Genomic DNA, 21,115 nt, shown 5'->3' on the forward strand with positions numbered 1-21,115 from the left:
TACGATGAACAGTAGTGCGATGATGTGTGTGTGTGTGGGCCCGTGGGCACACCTCAGTAACGTACCTCGTAGGATCCAGAGTGTGACACATACTTGATCCACTTCACTGTCTTGAATTTGGTGTTGTTGTTGTGCTTGTCGAGCACGGTAAAGTACCTCACTACGAGGCCCGTGTTGCTGTACATCAAGATCTCGAAGTCCAAAGAGATGGGCGGCCGCGACCACTGCTGCAGTGCAAGCTGTGTGGTGTCCCTTGTGGGCACTGTTATAGCACTGAGTTTGTTCTCCGTGAGCCCGTTATACTTGTGGAACTTCCACACCATTGCGTTCTCCTCGGGCAGGAACTTGCAGTTCCCGTTTGAGACGTTGATCTTACAGTCGAGTGTCCCCGGGGGCACTGGGATCCTCATGGTGACGTTCTTCGCGGACAGTTTCCCCGGGAACAGCGACTTGATCGTGACTCTGTAGTCTGTTTCGTTGTTCGCTGTCGGGATGACCATCGACGTCACTTTAAAGGGCAAGTTGAGGTTATCCCTGACATGATACTTCATTAGCTCAATGGTCCCCTCTGGCGGGGTGAACCTGATGATCCTGTCGCGGTCGAATCTCTCCAGGGAGACGCACTGGTGGAACTTGCAGTCTCTGAGGAGCACGGTCCCGACGTGTGCGTTCTTCATTTCGAGGTTTGTGCCCTGTGTCTCCTTGGACCGCAGCGGGTCCCATTTGGAGTTGCTCGAGTTGTCCGTGCTCAGGGAGTCGTTCAGACCGAACTGGCATACCGCTGCACCTTCCAGTTTCGTCGTCAAGTCGATCCCACCGTCGACGTACGCCTTGAGGATGGACCCGTCTTTCGAAACGAGGATGCTGATAGACTCCTGCACGACCATGACGATCTCGTTCCTCTTGAGCTGCGCGCCGTCCCCCGTTGCGTGCGGCAGAATGCTGATCCCGCCCGGGTTGCTCGCCCTATGGAGCAGCTGTGGGAACGCGTGCCCGAATGCCCCCGTCGAGGTCGTCGTTTGCTGTTGTCTAGCGTCCGCTCTGACATCGACCGGCGACATCGCGGGTTTCACGGACATCGCGCTGATGATCCTGTGCGGGTCCGTCTCTGAGGGGATCCCTCCCCCCTCGACCATAGTATCAAGCAACTCCCACGCTAGCATGAACTCCTCCTTGAGAACCTCCTCTGAGTCCAGTCTGTACGCGGCGAGCATCGTTGCGAACTTGTACAGAAACTCCCATGTGGCCGCGCTGTTCTCGTTGTTCCTGCTGACGGAGACCACCCAGAGCCCCTCCCCTGGTGTCCTCACGTAATGGAACGTCGTGGACCCGAGTGTGAGGATGGGGGACCGCACGTCCAGGCTGTTGATGACCTGTACCCTGAAGATATCGCCGACGGACCGTTTCAAAGTGGGTTTGAACATCTTGGAAACGATCAATTCCCCGCGAGCGGAGTAAACCAGCACTGCGTTGATCATGCGGGATGCAGAAGCGAGAGACGGCCAGGGTGATGCAATGGGTAGTGCGATGGTTCTTAGTGGTGGGTATTGGGGGACCCTTTCCTATATTGAATCGATGAAATTTCAGGAAAGTGAAAAATTTTTTGACGATTGGAAAGTTTCAAGCGATGAGGTCGTGAGGGAGGGGGAACAGTTGGTGAAGAGTAGTGTTGAGACTGGAGGAGAAGTCGAGGATTGGCATGAGCAACAATCTGGTTATATTTGGTGGCGACTCGCACCCGAAGTTGGTGGCGCAGATCTGCGCGCAGTTGGACGTGCAGCCGTCGAAAGTGGAGCTTGGGAAGTTTTCGAACGGGGAGACGAGCATTGCCGTGAAGTCGTCAGTGCGTGAGAAGGATGTTTATGTGATCCAGAGTGGGTGTGGCCACGTGAATGACACTTTCATGCAGTTGCTGATCCTGATCAGTGCGTGCAAGTCTGCGTCCGCGTCGCGGGTCACCGCTGTGATCCCGTACTTCTGTTACTCTAGACAACCAGATATCCCGTACACTGCGAAGGGTGCGCCCATAATTTCTCAACGGAAGAGCAGTGGGTCAGCCTCCGCCTCCACGCCCGCAGCGACCCCAACTGCTGGTGGCAAGACTGTCACGACGACGCAGAGACCAGGTGCTGACTCGCCCTTCAAGTCTCTCGACAGTGCGATACGATCGACGATCCAGTCCCCCACTCCCGTGAGACCACCACCAACCACTGTAGGGTCCTCACGGATCCCGATGATCCCCGAGGGCGGGAAGTTAAACCGGAGCGGTGGCCAGCAAACCCCTCAGCCACCGTCCTCTACATCTGCTGAGGCGGAGGAGTTATTCAACGCGCAGAACGCAGGGTACAAACTGTGGGTTGTTCAAGCTGGGACTTTGATTGCGAACCTGCTGACTGCTGCTGGAGCAGACCACGTCATCACTATGGACCTCCACGACCGTCAATTCCCTGGGTTCTTCGACGTCCCCGTGGACAACCTGTACTGTAAGCCGCTGGTGCAGAACTACATCCACCACTGTATCCCCGGGTACCGTGACGCAGTTGTTGTTTCACCGGATGCCGGTGGTGCGAAGCGGGCCACCGCTGTCGCAGACGCGTTGGAACTATCCTTTGCGATGATCCACAAGGAGAGACGGTCGCAACTGTTGAAGGGTCCACCTGACGCTACTCTGACCAGTGGTGCAGACATCCCCTCGAAACCTCTGTTGCAGCACAACCCACCGCCCGCGGGGGCCCCCGCCTTACACAGGTCTGGTTCTAGCAGTTCTGTATCCTCTGCTTCGTCATCCAAGTTTGTACAAACGACGATGATAGTCGGGGACGTGCGTGGTAAGACGTGCATCCTCGTAGACGATCTCGTGGACACCTCGTACACGATCACTCGTGCCGCCGTGCTACTAAAGGATCAGGGCGCTACTGCCGTGTACGCCATCGCCACACACGGTGTTTTCTCAGGGGACGCGCTAGAGCGGATCAAGCGGTCACCCATAGACAAGATTGTGGTTTCCAATACGATCCCGCAGGAACGCACGCTGGCCGTCTTGGGCAAGCACCGCGTCGACATCCTCGACGTCTCGCGCGTGTTCGGCGAGGCCATCCGCCGTATCCACAACGGTGAGTCGATCTCGATGCTGTTCGAGTACGGCTGGTGAGGCGTCGTGCTGCAACCACTACCACTACATAATAAACACACTACACATACAGATGACGTGCGGGCCAGGGACAGCTTACCGCATCCGAGCAGTCCAGGAACGGAGAAGCCGAGAAACCGAGAAAGCAGCAGGCCGGGTAGACCTGGTGCGGAATCACGTGTTTGTGCTGCGGAATTGCAGACTGGGGGGAAACACAATAGAGCACATTTACCTATATACCTTTTGGACAGGGCGTGCACTGCAAGTGCTGTCACAGTCTATGGGGACTGCCCACCACCATCACTGTTATCCCGGTTGGGCAACTACTACACAACAAGAAATGCTCGTGTGTGTTTTTAGCACTCAGTCATCCTGTCACGTGACTGCTCTTCAAATTAGACCTGGTGCGGTGTTGCAAAAATTCAATTCCTCCGGAGAAAATTGCCAAAAATTTCAATCCCTGCTGTAGCACTTGAAATGCAAGGTCTGTGCAAAAGGTATATAGATAATAGCTTGTCCTTCACTGTGCAAGAAAGCAATGCGTTCCGGGTAATGGAAAACTGTCTCCAGTTGCGGTCCCCGTCCCGCACCAGGTCCACTGCACCACGTGACCCGCACCCACCCACCCAGCGTCCCCTCCCGCCCCCCGAAAGCGGATCTCGGAACCCCCGCCGCCCGGAAATCGGAGGGCGGGAATTCGCGCACGCCGCCGTCTGGGCGGGAGGGGGGCGTCACGCCACGACACGCCCGGCAGGGGCTCCCTCCCACGCGGGAAGATCCCGCCGCTCCCCACCGCCCCCTCTGCAAGAACCGTGTTGAGCTCAGCGCTCACTGCCCGCTTGCACTCGCCAGCTACAGCATCACGGCCCACTCTTCTCTCGCATCCCTCGCTGTTCCTCTCCCCCCAGAACCTTTATATAGCTCTGGGTAATACTTGCACATCTGGGAAAGTAGAATGCGCTTTGCACGTTCAGTAGTGGCACGGTCGCAATGTGTGGTTCTCACTTCCCCCGTAATTGACACTCTCTGTGCCTTGACACCTTGCTCATTCTCCTACATACACCTACAAAAGCACCAGCCACCATTAAATGCCAGGTAAAGGTGAGAGTCATGCGCACGGCGACGAGCAGCCCGTTTCTGTCGTCGCCCTGCACAGGCATCCGTTCAGAGTGACCGTCATCGGGTCAGGAAACTGGGGGACCACCATCGCGAAAGTGGTCGCTGAAAACACGGCGCAGCACCCACACTTGTTCTGTAAGCAGGTCTCGATGTGGGTCTTCGACGAGAAGGTCGGCGACGAAATGCTCACGGAGATCATCAACACAAAGCATCAGAACGTCAAGTACCTGCCCAACATCGACCTGCCCACGAACCTTGTTGCGAACCCGGACTTGATCGACTCCGTCCGCGACGCAGATATCCTCGTGTTCAACATCCCGCACCAGTTTCTGGGCCGCATCGTGGATCAGCTCAAGGGCCACGTTAAACCACACGTCCGTGCGATCTCGTGCCTCAAGGGGTTCGAGGTGGGCCGCAAGGGGGTCCAGCTGCTGTCCTCCTACATCACCGACGAGCTGGGGATCCAGTGTGGTGCTCTGTCCGGTGCAAACCTGGCCCCCGAGGTCGCCAAGGAACACTGGTCAGAGACCACAGTGGCGTACCAGCTGCCCAAGGATTTCCGCGGCGAGGGGTACGACGTCGACCACCGTGTTTTGAAAGTGCTGTTCCATAGACCGTACTTCCACGTGAACGTGATCGACGACGTCGCGGGGATCTCCATCGCGGGGGCCCTCAAGAACGTTGTTGCGTTGGGGTGTGGGTTCGTCGAGGGGCTCGGGTGGGGGAACAACGCCGCAGCAGCGATCCAGCGTGTTGGGCTCGGTGAGATCATCAAATTCGGCCGTACTTTCTTCCCCGAGTGTAAAGTGGAGACTTACTACCAGGAGTCCGCCGGTGTCGCGGATTTGATCACTACGTGCTCCGGTGGCAGGAACGTGAAGGTCGCCAAGATGATGGCCAAGACGGGCAAGGACGCCTTCGAAGTGGAGCGGGACCTGCTGAACGGGCAGTCCGCGCAGGGCATCATCACGTGCAAGGAGGTCCACGAGTGGCTCGACACCTGCGAGATGACCAAGGAGTACCCACTCTTCGAGGCCGTGTACCAGATCGTCTACAACGGCGTGCCCATGAAGAACCTGCCGGACCTCATCGAGGAACTGGACTCCTTCGTCACCGAGGACGACGACCTCTCAGGCAGCGACCTCTCCCGCAGCGACCTCTCCCGCAGCGACATCGCGGACGCGGCCGTCGTGGACAACGAGGGGCCACTGGTCGATGCCTAGACACCCAGCACCAACCAACCACCCACTACATAACGACCACACTACACTACTAATATGTATAACGAACCAGAGTCTCACTTACGTTACACCCACAGCGCACAGCACACCGCCAGACGCTTATCGAACACTGGATAACAGCCTCGAGGCCGTGACGCATCGTCTCGTAAGCAGCGCACAGAAGCGGCCGCACAACCGCCGGGGTGCGTGTGATGCATGACTCACCGCTGCACAGAAAACACCGCAGAGGCCGCCCATTCTCGCCCAGCTTTTTCGGCGCCGCACGCAGCACCTCGCTCTCTGTTTCACTTAAAGGACATTGGAACCCGCCGTCGTATATATATAGTGTGCGTGTGCGTGCTGAGCTCTCTTTCTCTTGCACTTAACGGTTACTTTCCGGTGCAACACTACAAGCACACTGCACTTTCCCTTTCCGGTCGCTTTCCATTTTTTGTGACACAAAATAAGAACACACACACACACACATACACCACACTATTAACAATGTCTAAAGGTAAGGTTTGCTTGGCGTACTCCGGTGGGTTGGACACCTCTATTATCCTTGCGTGGCTGCTCGAGCAAGGGTACGAGGTGGTCGCGTTCATGGCGGATGTTGGCCAGGAGGAGGATTTCGCCGCGGCTAAGGCGAAAGCTCTGAAGATCGGGGCCACCAAGTTCGTCTGCGTCGACTGCACCGCGCAGTTCGTGGAGGATATCTTGTTCCCTGCGGTGCAAGTCAACGCAGTGTACGAGGACGTGTACCTGTTGGGCACATCGCTTGCGAGACCCGTCATTGCTAAGGCTCAGATCGACGTTGCCGAGGCAGAGGGGTGTTTCGCGGTCGCGCACGGGTGCACGGGGAAGGGGAACGACCAGATCAGGTTCGAATTGTCCTTCTACGCATTGAAACCGGATGTCGTGTGCATTGCTCCATGGAGATTGCCTGAGTTCTTTGAAAGATTTGCCGGGAGAGCGGACCTGTTGGACTACGCCGCCGCGAAGGGTATCCCCGTGACGCAGACCAAGTCCAAGCCTTGGTCCACGGATGAAAACCAGGCTCACATCTCCTACGAGGCAGGGATCCTGGAGGACCCTAACACTACCCCACCAAAGGACATGTGGAAACTCATCACAGACCCACAGGACGCTCCCGACCAGCCTCAGGACTTGCAGATCGACTTCGAGAAGGGGTTGCCCGTGAAGGTCCAGTTCAAGTGCAACAAGACGGGCAAAGAAGTCGTCGCGACAACACCACTAGACATCTTCAACACGGTCTCGAACGTTGCGCGGGCCAACGGGGTCGGCAGAATCGATATCGTCGAGGACAGGTACATCAACCTAAAGTCCCGTGGCTGCTACGAACAGGCTCCACTCACCGTGTTGAGAAGGGCTCACGTCGACTTGGAGGGGCTCGTCCTCGACAAAGAGGTCCGTTCCCTAAGAGACGCGTTCGTCACGCCAAATTACTCCAGACTGCTGTACAACGGGTCCTACTTCACCCCAGAGTGCGAGTTCATCAGATCCATGATCAAACCTTCGCAGGAAACTGTCAACGGGACCGTCAGACTGCAACTGTACAAGGGTAACGTCATCGTCTTGGGCAGATACTCGAACACTGAAAAGCTCTACGACGCAACGGAGTCCTCCATGGACGAATTGACCGGGTTCTTGCCAACGGACACCACTGGGTTCATCGCCATCCAGGCCATCAGAATCAAGAAGTACGGACAGGCTAAGAAGGACCGTAACGAGAAATTGAACTTGTGAGTAGCACTGCTCATCACGCACATATAAATAATACTATAATTTTCTTCGCACTTTTCAACTTATCATTTACATATCATTACTTGTACGACGTTCTCGTTGCACCCTCTTCAAGTTGAAAATATCATTAATATTATCTTTAAGAGCAAAGAGCCCTCCCAGTAGGCAAACAACCACGGCCATAGTACGACAGTCGCAATGTCACAATACTGGGCCGATCACGATGCACCTTTGACCATGCTGTCCCTGCTAGGCAGCAAAGAGGAGAAGGGTGGGTTTTTCAACCAATTGACTGACCGTGAACAACGGTACGCCCACTACATGTCCAGGGCCTCGCATGCAGGGTCCCGTATTGTCCTGAGACAAGTCTCCCCCGAGAGCGAACCGATCTTCGATCTTATCCTGCTGATCCACAAGGGGCTTAGGGGAGTGTATCCTGAGTCCGAGGCCGTGAAGCTGTATTTGGAGTACGTTTCTCAGTTTCTAAGTAACCTCGGGAATTACAAGTCATTCGGGGACTCCAAATTCATCCCCAGATGCAGTGAGGACACCTGGTTTGAACTGTTGAAATCAGCTGGGATTGACCTGATGGGCAAAATTACCACAGCGCATACGGACAACGGCGCAGCGTTCCAGAATTGGCAGGACCTGATTCGTCGTGGGATCTATAAAGTCGATGAAGACATTGCATTGCTTGGATTCCCATCCCTGGGACACGTATCCGCTTACTACGTTGGCGACTCGCCAGTCTCCCCAGAGGATATGCAATTGCTGAAGAACGAGTTGTATGCCAAGAATGATATCTTACCAGAAAACACAAGAATCAAAAAACTGAACGACACCAGCTTCGTCATCCTTGTTGCGTCCGCGAACAAGGAAAACGAAATCCCAGAAGAGTACCCTCCCCAAGGCTTTACCATCGCGGGGGGAAAGTACACTGTGAGTTTCCAATTCGGAGACCACTCGAGAGAACTATCGTCCGTTGTCAAATATTTGGAAAGTGCGCGTGAACATGTAGCCAACGACACTCAAGAACAGATGCTGACCCTGTACATCAAACATTTCCAGACGGGGTCTGCCAAGGCACACAAACAAGCACAGCGTCTTTGGGTCAAGGACATTTCCCCCACTGTCGAAACCAACATTGGGTTCATCGAAACGTACCGGGAACCCTCGGGCATAATCGGTGAGTTTGAATCGCTCGTTGCTGTGCAAAACAAGGAGAGAACACAAAAGTTCAGCACACTGGTCAAAGAGGCCAAGAATTTCATCAACCTGTTGCCCTGGAGCGCTGATTACGAAAAACCTAAATTCCATGCCCCAGATTTCACCTCTCTGGAAGTACTAACGTTCACCGGGTCTGGTATCCCAGCGGGGATCAACATTCCAAACTACGACGACGTGAGACTCAACGTTGGTTTCAAGAACGTGTCCCTTGGGAACATTTTAAGTGCCTCGGCGGCGTCCAGCTCAAAACACCCCCCCAGTTTCATCAGAGAGGAGGACAGATCCGTATTTGAGAAATACCAATCGCAGTCATTTGAAGTGCAAGTGGGGATCCACGAATTGCTGGGACACGGCACGGGGAAGCTACTGAGCGAGATAGCCGAGGGCCAGTTCAACTTCGACATCGAGTCTCCACCTGTGGGAGTTGACGGCAAGACCCCAGTAACCTCTTACTACAAGCTGGGAGAGACCTGGGGGTCCAAATTTGGGTCTCTTGCGGGGGCCTTTGAGGAAACGAGAGCCGAGGTGGTTGCCATGTACCTGATCACGAACAGGGACTTGTTAAAGATTTTCGGGTTCGAGAGCAAAGAGGACCAGGACAATATTGTCTACAGCGGGTACTTGCAGATGGCAAGAGCCGGGCTGATGGCTCTGGAGTACTGGGACCCAAAGAGTGGGAAATGGGGGCAACCGCACATGCAGGCGAGGTACTCCATCATGAAGACTTTTTTGCACCACTCTGGGGACAGCGGCTTCCTACAAATAGAGCCAACGGCGGACGGGAACGACCTCCGCGTCGTACTGAACAGAGACCTGATCACTGCGGCGGGCCACGAGTGTGTCAGGGACTACCTGCACCACCTGCACGTGTACAAGTGTTCCGGCGACGTCGAGGCTGGGTCTCAGTACTACGTCGACCGCTCCACAGTCACACCAGAGCTCGCCGCGTACCGGGACCTCGTCATCTCCAAGAGGTTGCCCAGAAGACAATTCGTCCAGGCAAACACATCGCAGAAGGACGGCACAGTCACCGTCCACGAGTACGCTGAGACCTCGCAAGGGATGCTCGAGTCCTTCGCGCAGAGGGACTGCTAGTCCCCCGGGTAGACCCTCTTGGTAGAGCGTCCTGGGACCCTCGTCGCCAGCCCTTCGTACCTGGTGATCACACCAACCACCCGTGCCTTCCGATGCTGCATTGTTATATAAGAGGGACTCTTTCGGCGAAAATGTGCCTCGAGATCCCCTCGAAGGAACTTGAAATTTTCCGTTGGATACAAGTGTCATGATGTGTCAAACGAGGAGAGTAACACAGGGTAGCTAGACAGGTCCAATAGCTCTACATATATACATACACATATATATCTGTTTGCCGTACAATGACTGCTCAGAGCGCGACGTTGAAGATATTTGTCCTGAGACATGGGCAGAGCGAGTTGAACCATGAGAACATCTTCTGTGGATGGATCGATGCGAGGCTGACGGAAAAGGGGAAGTCGCAAGCTGCGCATTCCGGTGAGCTCATTAAGCAGTACTGCGAGGAGCACAACGTGCCCCTGCCCCAAATTGGGTACACTTCGCGGTTGGTGAGGACGCAGCAGACCATGGAGGCCATTTTGAACCAGCTGCATTTGAGACCGGATTTCCAGGTGATTGGTGGTGATGCAGCGCAGTTGAAACAACTGCCATTCCCCAATGAAACAGACAGTGACGTGATCCCCGTTTTACAGACTTGGAGACTTAACGAAAGACATTACGGTTCCTGGCAGGGCCAGAGGAAGCCAAAGATACTGAAGGAATACGGTGACGAGGAGTACATGTACATCAGAAGAGACTACCAAGGTAAGCCTCCTCATGCTGATTTGAACTTGGAAATGGTCCAGCAACGAGGGGAGGTCGGTTCCCTGACCGGTTACGAGTTCAAGGAACCCAACAGACAACAAAAATACGCCGTCGAGGAGGGGCAAGGTGAGAAACTACCGGAGAGTGAGTCCCTGAAGGAGGTGGTCGACAGAATTAACCCATTCTTGGATAACGTTGTTTTGCGGTTTGGCAAAGAGCAAAACCTGGCATCCTGTTTGGTCGTTGGACACGGAAGTTCTGTTAGATCGATCCTGAAAGTGTTCGACAACATCTCCGACGACGACATCAAGGATATAGATATTCCAAACGGGATCCCGCTGGTCTTGGAGCTCAACAGAAACGACTTCTCACCTGTCAAAAGATTTTATCTGGATCCTGAATCCGCGGTGATCAACGCCGCTAAAGTCCGCAAAGAAGGGTTCGAGAAAAACCCATGATTAAAAAACATCACTATCACATTCTGTCCCTCCCTCCCCTCCCTTGTTGTTGTTTCCGTTATGACTTTTATTTGATAGAATGATATGACTCCTTATTATTGACATCGTTGGTGGTTTTGAATACATATGTATAGCGAAGAAAAGCGTAACCGTATGGTTTATACGATTTGTTTCGCTTCTCCCTTGTATAACGACTTTATGAAAATATTTATACTGCCAGATATGCGATGTTGCGGCGGCTGTACTCTGCAATCTCTTGCTTCCTCTCAGGGGTTATGTCAGGATGCTGCGTCTTGACATGCCGCGTGAGTGCGTCTGGCCTTGAAAACGATTTTTTGGCACCCTTTGCACCGAGGGACTCTATGCATTCAAGACAACTGAATGCAGGCTTTATTCTCGCATGTACTATTTGCTGATGGTGTTTCAACTTATTGTTTTTCGCAAACTGGGCTCCACATAACCTCCCCCCATCAGGGTCCATCAGGTGGCATGTAAAAGTTTTCTTTGGGCGTTGCGACGGTAGTTGTACAGGCGGGTCAGGTACTGGAGAACTGTATTTCTCTATAGAATCGTTATTCTCGTATTGGAACATCCCTGAGTTCTCCAACGGGATTGCGGAAAGAGGACATATTTCTCCAGTATCGAATGCAACCGACTTGTTCGTAGTATAATTGGCCTGGTCGCTCAAACAGTCCATACTGAGATTCAATTGCTGATCCAATGGTAACGTAAACACGTCTGCGTACTCTTTAAACGGATTCTTTTCCCGGGAGGAACTGTACTTTGATGCACTAGACCCCAGTTTGTTGTACGAAGAAAGCTTCGACACATGGAAAGTTCTGGATCGTTGGGGGGTCAGAGCGGTTCTTTGATTCCTCTGTTCCCGAAGCTCTATAAATGCGCTTATGGATGCTGAAGAGGGTGGCGAAGACTTCACGTTTGATATTGCTGTTACGTCATCGAATTTCGCCATGGAGAGCGTAACACGCCTCTTTGCTAGTGGGAAAGACTGTAAAAGCAGGGGTTCAACATCGAAACGGTACGAATTGTTCACCGAGGACATTATATAACGCTATGTACGGTACACACCCACTCACTCTCTTTACCCGGTTGACACTTGACACATATCCCGGCGGGTGGTTAACCGCCAACCTGTATTACTCTTGCTCTTTTTCACTAATTTTTTCGGAGTCGAAGTGGCCTCTAATAAAAAACAGACACCACTACTGACAGTCAATTGAAGGTTATTCTTGGAATGATTCTATAGATTAGTCTGCGCCTATGTAGTTATAAAATCTGATATATCACACAGAAAAAGAGGGTGCATGATCCGCACTTTATTCGTAGTTTAGGGCAGCATCCCAGAATTTGGTTTCCAACTCACACACTTCTGCATAGATGGTGATCAAAGTCTCGATTTGTTCAGGTGGATACGTCGCGGCAATCTCGTTCATCATTTTTCTACCAGTGACCATAGCGTTTTGATAGTCGTCCGAATTGTAAACGTCTAGCCAAGCAAGGTACATTGGATCCTTCGTTGTGATATTCTTCTCGACAAGTTTCGAGGCGGTACCGTACCCCATTAGGCATGGAGTTAAAGAGGTTACTAGTTCTGCCCAGTTGCCTCTCACGGCAACATCCGCAAAGTATCTGGAGTACGTCTTCAAAGCGGGCCCTCTCTTAATGTGGTCGAAGTACGAATCGTCCTTGACGCCGAAGTCGCTCTTCAATCTTTCCTTGTGATGGACCATCTCTTTTTTGACTCCGCCAACTATGGTGAGTTCCTTCTCCATGTCGGATAACAATGGGGCCTTACTAGCGGCAATACAGTGCACTCTCGCATAATCTACCAGGTACGCATAGTCTTGTTCAATAAAAAACTGAAACTTGGAACGCTTTAAAGTGCCGTCAGCAATCTTCTTCACGAACTCGTGATTGACGTAACTCTCCCAATGTGGCTTAACCTTTGGGTGATTTTCCAGATAAGATGTAAAGTCCTTCTTCATCAAGGGCAGGTCATTGGTAATTTGGGGGTTTACTTTACCGTTGTTGCCATTGACAACAATCTCGTGTGCGGAAAAACATTCGTCTTCGACCATCCTCTCTAATGGGATTCCGACTGCATACACATGGTTGATAGGACCGTTCGACTTGACGTGGTCTTGAGCGACCTCGCAGCCAATAGAAACTGCGTTTTGAACGTATTCAATGGCCCCATACACTGATTGTGGGATCGAATAACCGCGGGCAACGTTAGAAGCAATCGCAGAGGCTAACGTACAGCCGGTACCGTGGGTATGCGTGGTTTCGGTGAAATGTCCCTTGAACACGATAAACTTCTTTTCAGCGCCAACCAACAACACATCAGTGATGTATCTGTCCTCAGACCCGCTCCAGGGAATATGCCCACCTTTGACCAAAACGTTTGCACAGTTGCATTCTTTGGAAACGTCTTTAGCCAGTTGGAACACGTCCTCTAGCTTTTCAATCTTGCAAGTTTTCCCGACCAATTTGAAACATTCTGGGATATTTGGTGTTATGATATCAGCCATGGGGGTCAAATCTTTCTTAATGACGGTCACAACATCTTCTGAGGCCAACGCAGAACCCACTGTAGCCACCAAAACAGGATCTACGACCAACTTGGGTCTTTGCGCATCTGGAATGCTTTGCAATTTTTCACTCAAAGCATGAATGACATCAACGGTCAGCATACCAGTTTTGATGACATCGCACTTCATGTCTTTCAGATTTACATCCAGAATCTGAGATACGACTTTTCCTGGGGTGTCTTGAATACCGTACACTGCCAGAGGGGTCTGAATAGTTAGGGCAGCCACACAGGTCATGGCGTAGCATCTGTGTGCACTGATGGTCTTCACATCAGCCTCGACACCAGCACCCCCGCTGCAATCGGACCCGGCTACAGTCATAACGACTGGCAGATGCTCATCTTTCGAGAGCGACAAATATGGAGGTGGTGTGTTCACGACAATTTTACTGAACGACATTGTCAAGTGTGATGGGCTTCTTTATAGAGCTAGGAACCTGGCAAGATATACATTCTCTCTTTGTGATGGGTTCTCGAGCTGCTCTGAATTGGCCTTATATATATATACATTAAGTTTTTTTTTATGGCTAAAACCTCTTGAAATTCTTATGGTTTCCTCTGAAAGTTATTGCAGGAATGTTGTTAACCGACGTGTGATATCCGTTGCGAAAATGGAAACTCGAGACATTGTCCGGTCTCTGTCGTTTTGCGAACGCTGCAATTTATGCGGTGAGTAACCACAAGCGCCGATGGGCATATCCTTCCACGCTCTGTGCTAGTTTACAACAATATAAATAAGGTTGTACATGGCTGTACATTAAATAGATGATTTGGCATCACGTTTCGGCATCGGGTAAAAAAAGTCATATTTTGCCCTCAAAAAATGTCGTTACTCTTGGACCAGTCGTGTTTTTTCCGTAGATTCCAGTACTCACCAGTAAACTTCCATATCTTGTCACCGGAATCCGGGTCTCTTTCCAGTGTGAAGTACTTCGGTTGGTATTTTACCTTCTGCGCCTCTCTTTCCTTCCTGACGGCTCTCTGTTTTTCCTCGAGCCTATTCTTTTCCACGGCAGCCTCATCGTACCGGCCGTCCTCCATAGCCCTTTGATCTGGTCGTAACCTGGAATCAGTGGGGGCAACCCACTGCACAAGCTTTGGGTTCGGATCGTTTAATGTAATGGCAAATGGCGTTAAATTGAAGGGTACACCCGTTAGCCGTTTATGGATTTTCCAGATACAGAACTTTGTGCCATCATACTTTGGGTCATCGGTACCTACATGTGAGTCTAGTTGTAGAGCTGAATCATTTCCATTCAATACTTTTTTACCGTAAAGCGCATCGTCCCAATGACCGCCAAAGATCCAGCACTTTTTCCCATCCTTATTGAACACTTCACCTCTCACCTCGTATGCGCCGACGGAGGTCCACCCTCGGGCTTTGTAGTTCATGATACAGTAATCACCAGTCGTTCTATTGTCAATTCGCACTTCGCCAGAGTTGTCTACTTCGGGTTTACCCACAAGAATGCCAATAACAGTATTCTGGGGTTTTTTGTAAGTGTATACTTCTTCTGTAGCACCGTTACTGTCAGCATCAGGGCGCATGGTTACAAACCATCTACCCAAATGCTTGATGACAAAAGAACGGCCAGTGAATTTGGAATAAACGTTCGTTTCACCATAGTAATCCCATTTTGGTGATTCAGTCCAAGTAGCCGAAATCGGCGGATGATGAGATACCTGCTCCGTAAAAAATCTGTACTGCTCCTTGCTGTTAACATATTCGTACGTCTCACCTAATAGGGGATTGAATGGTTTGGCCACACGATTGATAGTGGATGCAAATGGGGACACAGTGAACGCTGCAACGTACATTAGTCGCAGCGTAGAGTCAGGGAACGTACTTGCCTTGGACAGTAGGTTGCTGTACTCAATATCTTCTGTCACTCTCTGTAGCATAGATGTCGGTTCATTGAAACTTACAGGAAGTGTCATTTTGGTTAGATCTTGGCCCACCATCGACTTCAAAACACCCCATAAACTAATCTTGGGACGATCATCAGAGGTTAAATCAAGTTTTGAACGATGCTCCTTTTCATATCCAAGAAAGGTTCCTTCCTTTTCCAAAGCCCCGAATTTTTCCAGTTGTGCAGTGGTGACAAAACTGTCGGAAGAGATTTCTTCAATTAGCGCAGCAGAATTTTCCGAAGCGGCTGTTGCCTCAAATGGATTTTCTTCATCATCAACCTTTTCATTCGTTCCAGCTCCATCATTGTCATTCTTCTGGTCTGGATTCCCATATTCTTCGTCACTTAACTCCTCTGCGTCAAAAAATTCGTCACCTTGCGACTCTTCTGAATCGCTAACGTTAATTGCTGCAGCAATTTCTTCCAATGTGGCACCGTTCCCTTCCATATTATTATCTGTTGAAGAATCACCAACTGCTTTGTTCGTATCAGAACCTTGGTTGGAGGCAGCTGTAACAGCTGCGCTCGCTAACATTTTCTTCAGCTGTTTTCTTTCCTTATCCAAACTCATCAACTTCGTGTCCTTTTCAATAAGTTCTAGCTCCAGTTCTTTCATTGACTTCATCCAAACATTATTGAGGTCCCTCTGCTTGCTTAGCATTGATATAAACTTCCTGTCACGCTGCTGGGTCAATTCGTTTAATTTCATAAAATTTGTATTCATATCTGTCAAAGTTTTTCCCACTGTATTCCAAATATCTCTATTTGATGACAGATTCTGTTTTGCCAGCGATTCGTCAGAAAGTAGTTCGATAAGCTCGGTAAAATCTATAGTGATCGATCTCTTTATCATGTGTACCTTGTGAGAAAATGGACCATAGGAGATTTTCACATCGTCGCCGTCAGTCCCGTTAATGATATCGAACATATCGCCGTCATCATCGTAATCGTCGTCATCCCCGCTGCTACTCTCTATATCTGCCATGTCTTTATCCTCAAGTGTAGGGTTGAAAGTAAGGGGAGGAAAAGTTGGGGGGACTAATTGAGACGCCTTGGCCAAATCAGGAGATGAGACACATGGTTCGGAGGGTGGTAGAGGAGGTTGCGGTAGCGAAGGAGGTGGTGATTGTTCTCCCAAAAGCTGATGTGTCGAATTCAAGGACAACATATCATCACTATTGGCCGTTTCTGTTTTGTCTTGTAGCGACAGCACATCCCTAGCAGTTATTGCATTAGGCCTATTGTTGAGTGGTTTGTTGGTGATCATCGTAGGAACTAATCCTTTATTTTTATCCTTGGCATATCTTATAGCCCCTTGGATGGCCCAGACCCATCTGTTTGTTTCAATTGGGTGGTTCCCTTTCAAATGCCATCTAAGCTCCTCGCTGGAGTTATTACGGTTGCTACCACTGATAATTTCGAATTTCAGCTTTTCCGATGAATCTAGATGCAAATAACAGTTTGAAACGTTCAGCGAACCGCGGCATGCATTTTGGGTGTCAGATTGGTCAATATAATACGACAGTTTACCGTCATCACTTAAAATGAAATATCTCAACTTGTAGCCTTGGGCGAAATTCGTCCATTTTTTCAAATAGCCCTTAAAAGTTGGAGGTGTCATGATCTTGGTATTGTTGGCACTGGAGACCACTGGTGCAGAAGTATTCACACCAGTGATGTCAATAACTGACTGCTCCATGGCTGATTTCTCAAGCATTTTTTTCAGTTCCATGTCAATTGCCTGTTTTGTCGTTGCCGTAGTGGTACTTGCCGAACCGCTCAAAACCTCTTCCGTTGTCGATACTTTTTTCAGCAAGTCTAACGGCAGTTTACCTTTGGCATCTCTTTTGAACGGATCCGCTCCATGTTCCAACAACCATCTGCACATAATAACATCTCTTTTTTTCACAAACTCGTGTAAAACAGTGTCACCCGTTTTCGGATCCATCCCATTGATATCCAACAGGTTGAAATTCCTTGGATTGCTCAAAATGGACTCTAAATGTTGGAAGTCTCTATTATTGAAAGCAGTTCTAAATTCAGTAGCAATCTCTGCAATGTAGCTTGACCTTTTGAATTGCATCAGCTGAGCAATATTCAAATCTTTGCATATCTCAAAAGGTTGAAGATTCATATCATTCGTCACAGTATCATTTATTCCGGGGAGATCCATCAGATAGGATACAACGTCGGCCCTCGATTGGAAAGCTGCCATGTGTAACGGTGTATTTCCTAAATTATCCTTCTCGTTAATGTTGATGAGTGGGACATCAAACCCTAACTGATTGAACATGTCCTTGTTTGACACGATGCTTTTTATTAATTGTAGCGGTGCCACCTGAACAGCGTATTGTAAAACCGAATTCGCAACTTCTATAACATTTGGATCGTGCTTAGGGACAAATTGATCCCTAAGCAAGATCTGCAGATCATCTAAAGACCCCTTCCGCAGAACGTTCAACAACTTCAGCTTCAACAATGGCTTACTGGTCATACTCTCAGAGGGGGACACCAATCCATCGTCAGGTTGCCGCACACCAGTAGTGTTGGCCATGTCTAAGGCGGTGTTTATGGGTAGTATCGGCACTTCCATCACCAACGGACTGCGATTTCTAGTGAAATTGTCAACTTCAACGCTTTTAATGCCTCTTCGAATCAAAGTGGAAAATACGAAAAAAGCAAAAATAGAAGAGAGTTGAAACAAAACAAAGATCGAATGAGTTGATGGTTTAATGTTTTTTTCCTTCAATTGCTTACCGTTCTCGTGTTATTCTAGCTATTTTGCTAGGCGTTTAACAGACAGTAAGTTGCGTGAAGTTTTCGATTGAAGAGAAATGGAGCCGATGGCTGCTACTGCCGTGCAGGGGGGATCTACCGGGCCTCACCAGGAACGTACCACAAATGGTAAGGGGAACTCTACAAAATACCAACTGAACCAGGTGATTGGGAAGGGCTCGTATGGAATTGTTTACAAGGCGGTCAACAAGAGCACGAAACAGGTTGTTGCTATCAAAGAAATCAACTACACCTCAGACGAGGAGTTGAACGAGATCATGATCGAGATCGATCTCTTGAAGAATCTACACCACATCAACATTGTTAAATACCATGGTTTCATCCAGAAAATGTCCAATCTTTACATCATTTTAGAGTATGCTGCACACGGGTCTTTGAAAGGTTTACTCAGTTCCAGAATTGGTCATCTGTTGGACGAAGCAGAAACGAAAATATACGTGCGTCAGACACTGGATGGGCTAGCCTATTTGCATGAGCAAGGTGTGATACATAGGGATATCAAAGCTGCAAATCTGCTGCTCGACTCAACTAATACCGTGAAGTTGGCTGACTTCGGCGTTTCGACCAAAGTAAATAACACGGCAAAAACTCTGGCTGGTTCATTGAACTGGATGGCCCCAGAGATCGTCACCAATAAGGGCGCGTCCACATTAAGTGATATCTGGTCGCTGGGCGCCACAATTGTTGAGCTGATGACAGGAAAGCCCCCATTTCACAATCTTCTGGATATCAATATTTATTACGCAATGGAGAACGATAACGAATGCTACTACCCGCCTGCATCGCTCCCGGAGGGTGCGAAGCAGTTTTTGGCTCTTTGCTTTCAAAAGAATATGTTCAAGAGACCCACAGCGAAGAGTCTCCTTAAGCATAGTTGGCTTTTCGATGAAAACGTACGAAGAGAGAAGGAAACCACCAAACTAGCGAAATTTGAGGAAGTGTTTCAAGAGGACGGGTTTAACTGGGATGACGATTTTAGAGAAAACGATATTCCATTATCAAGGTTGCTGACGAATTCTCCTCGAAAGATCAACGCGAATATTGCTGGCGGATCACCTTTGAAAAAGACACCCTTCAAAAGAATAAATAATCAAGCAGGACCAGATACGGCATATACAAAGGGTCCTGCGTATCATAAAACTGATGATTACGACAATAATGAGAATATGGAGATTGATGACTCTTTATTGTATGACGGAAACTACTATCTGGAAAAATTTGTGAACGACAAGAGCCTGCAGATTCCAACCGAGAAATACTCAATGATCATAAGGGATTGTAAGACAAACGACATCGTCATTTCAATATTCAGCGTTTTACAAGATCTTAATTTTGCAATCACCACTGGTCAGATCGATTTTTTGTGTAGATTGTTCAATTTGGATCAAAGAGAGAATGATTCCCGCATTATAAACTGTTTCATTGAATTTGGTGGGGTGTCCCTTATCATGCATAGTCCATCTCTAGTTTGGGAACTAATCAACACGCAAAATAGACAGGAAATTCTGAAGACACTATACCAAAGTGGAGTGATGAACAAGGGTAATATCAAATTACTCGAAACAAATTCCATGCTGTACTTTGAACTAGTTTACAAATTTTTGGATTTCACGTCGATGAAATTTTGGTACCAGTGGTGCTCTAAGAATCTTAACATTGAGCTCCTGGTGAAAAGAATGTATCAAGAAAATAACAGACGTGTTCAATCTATCCTACTTAAACTCTCATCGTTTGATGCTGATTTGGGTAACGGTGGATGCCACTGGGTTCTAGAGAGCATTCTACCAGTGCTGACCGCTAATCAAGTCAGGACAAAAATTCCACAGATACATTACATTGTATTCAAATCAATTGCATATATGCTACAAAACTCGCATAAAGAGTCTTTATTTTTTGGTAAGGACTCTACAAATAGCATCAAAGGGAACAAAGGAAGCGAATTCTTCAAGAACTCCAGAGTGAATTTACTTTTAAGAACTTCTAGCAATTTAAACACGACCTCTCCCTACGATACAGTATCTATGACACCAGCAGCAAATTCGCCGCTAAAACAGTATCCAAGAAATTCGACTAGCACAGGACGTCCTCGATTTAGGTCCTTTCCAATGGAGTTGAACAATGGGCTAGATGCTGCAGAGGAAGAGATTTCCTCGATAAAATTGCCCAACAATTTTGGCCCGTGGTTGCTTTCAATTGTAAATTATAACAATGATGTCATCTTTGATTGTAATAGCAATATTCACTTTTGGAAGTATCTTATCAAAGTATGTCACCTCGCGTCTCGCCTTGATGAGGAAATACTGGTGTCCCTAAATCGCAGCGACAGGTTCAAGGCATTATCATTGCATATCTTAGAAACGTATGGCTCACCTTCAGTTAATAGCCAACAGGACCATAGGAATTTAAAATCCATCATTCGGACGATTTTGCTGATTATCATCGATATCACCAAGGCGGGACAAAACGACCATTCATTCAATTTTGCGGAGTTTGTCACAAAAGTCCTCCGCGATCACAAAGAGTTTGGCCCTGAATGTATGGATATTGCTATAAACTGTTATCAATCTGAAGAGAAATTTGTCACTCCTGCAGCTACATTATCCCGTCTCTTCTACGAGTTCGACGCGAATGATGCTAATTTCACCTCATTTGTGAGCAAGTTCGTGAAATTATGTACCGTGGAGCGCACAGTACCAGAGCATATCGCAATGCAACGAGACTTTCCCAAGAGAATACAGCTGTTCTTCGAACTCTACGGGAACAGTCTCTTGATTCAAATCGAACTGCTCAAGTTGGTAAAAGCGATATTGTCGCAGGGCAACCCACCAAGAGACACTGTAGTCCGGATAGTCACTTTTCTCCAGACTAACTGGGACGACGACCCAATTGCGGGCGACAAGGGCAGCAGTGTACAGCAGGTAGGTAGAGGTTCCGTGCTCATCATGCAACTATGTAAAGACGTAGAGGGGCTACTGGTCTAGTCTAGTTGTTTTGTTGACATGATTTCCTGTTTGGGATTAAAATATTTTTGGAGAGATCGA

The 21,115-nt window shown here is 49.2% G+C and overlaps 10 protein-coding genes across 10 annotated transcripts; 6 read left to right on the forward strand and 4 right to left on the reverse strand.

The window, feature by feature from the left end:
* Window positions 1-53: 53 nt before the first annotated feature.
* Window positions 54-1,478, reverse strand: APM4 (Apm4p; the record flags this gene model as incomplete). Its single annotated transcript, XM_022610427.1, has 1 exon — window positions 54-1,478. The coding sequence occupies one exon, from the start codon at window positions 1,476-1,478 to the stop codon at window positions 54-56; it is 1,425 nt and encodes a 474-aa protein (XP_022466725.1).
* Window positions 1,479-1,699: 221 nt separating this feature from the next.
* On the forward strand, window positions 1,700-3,151 carry PRS5 (ribose phosphate diphosphokinase subunit PRS5; the record flags this gene model as incomplete). The annotated part of the gene is made up of 1 exon (XM_022610428.1): window positions 1,700-3,151. One exon carries the CDS (start codon window positions 1,700-1,702, stop codon window positions 3,149-3,151), a length of 1,452 nt encoding a protein of 483 aa, XP_022466726.1.
* Window positions 3,152-4,218: 1,067 nt separating this feature from the next.
* On the forward strand, window positions 4,219-5,472 carry GPD2 (glycerol-3-phosphate dehydrogenase (NAD(+)) GPD2; the record flags this gene model as incomplete). The annotated part of the gene is made up of 1 exon (XM_022610430.1): window positions 4,219-5,472. One exon carries the CDS (start codon window positions 4,219-4,221, stop codon window positions 5,470-5,472), a length of 1,254 nt encoding a protein of 417 aa, XP_022466727.1.
* A 213-nt stretch (window positions 5,473-5,685) lies between these two features.
* Window positions 5,686-7,236, forward strand: ARG1 (argininosuccinate synthase; the record flags this gene model as incomplete). Its single annotated transcript, XM_022610431.1, has 1 exon — window positions 5,686-7,236. One exon carries the CDS (start codon window positions 5,686-5,688, stop codon window positions 7,234-7,236), a length of 1,551 nt encoding a protein of 516 aa, XP_022466728.1.
* Window positions 7,237-7,431: 195 nt separating this feature from the next.
* Window positions 7,432-9,555, forward strand: KNAG0K01190 (dipeptidyl-peptidase III; the record flags this gene model as incomplete). Its single annotated transcript, XM_022610432.1, has 1 exon — window positions 7,432-9,555. One exon carries the CDS (start codon window positions 7,432-7,434, stop codon window positions 9,553-9,555), a length of 2,124 nt encoding a protein of 707 aa, XP_022466729.1.
* Window positions 9,556-9,836: 281 nt separating this feature from the next.
* On the forward strand, window positions 9,837-10,757 carry GPM3 (phosphoglycerate mutase family protein GPM3; the record flags this gene model as incomplete). The annotated part of the gene is made up of 1 exon (XM_022610433.1): window positions 9,837-10,757. The coding sequence occupies one exon, from the start codon at window positions 9,837-9,839 to the stop codon at window positions 10,755-10,757; it is 921 nt and encodes a 306-aa protein (XP_022466730.1).
* Window positions 10,758-10,965: 208 nt separating this feature from the next.
* Window positions 10,966-11,820, reverse strand: KNAG0K01210 (uncharacterized protein; the record flags this gene model as incomplete). The annotated part of the gene is made up of 1 exon (XM_022610434.1): window positions 10,966-11,820. One exon carries the CDS (start codon window positions 11,818-11,820, stop codon window positions 10,966-10,968), a length of 855 nt encoding a protein of 284 aa, XP_022466731.1.
* Window positions 11,821-12,094: 274 nt separating this feature from the next.
* On the reverse strand, window positions 12,095-13,768 carry THI20 (trifunctional hydroxymethylpyrimidine kinase/phosphomethylpyrimidine kinase/thiaminase; the record flags this gene model as incomplete). The annotated part of the gene is made up of 1 exon (XM_022610435.1): window positions 12,095-13,768. The coding sequence occupies one exon, from the start codon at window positions 13,766-13,768 to the stop codon at window positions 12,095-12,097; it is 1,674 nt and encodes a 557-aa protein (XP_022466732.1).
* Window positions 13,769-14,184: 416 nt separating this feature from the next.
* KNAG0K01230 (uncharacterized protein) lies at window positions 14,185-17,871 on the reverse strand (the record flags this gene model as incomplete). The annotated part of the gene is made up of 1 exon (XM_022610436.1): window positions 14,185-17,871. One exon carries the CDS (start codon window positions 17,869-17,871, stop codon window positions 14,185-14,187), a length of 3,687 nt encoding a protein of 1,228 aa, XP_022466733.1.
* A 241-nt stretch (window positions 17,872-18,112) lies between these two features.
* On the forward strand, window positions 18,113-21,055 carry CDC15 (serine/threonine protein kinase CDC15; the record flags this gene model as incomplete). Its single annotated transcript, XM_022610437.1, has 1 exon — window positions 18,113-21,055. One exon carries the CDS (start codon window positions 18,113-18,115, stop codon window positions 21,053-21,055), a length of 2,943 nt encoding a protein of 980 aa, XP_022466734.1.
* Between the last annotated feature and the right edge of the window lie 60 nt (window positions 21,056-21,115).

This window comes from Huiozyma naganishii, chromosome 11, assembly GCF_000348985.1.
Source record: "Huiozyma naganishii CBS 8797 chromosome 11, complete genome".
In the NCBI taxonomy this organism is placed as follows: domain Eukaryota; kingdom Fungi; phylum Ascomycota; class Saccharomycetes; order Saccharomycetales; family Saccharomycetaceae; genus Huiozyma; species Huiozyma naganishii.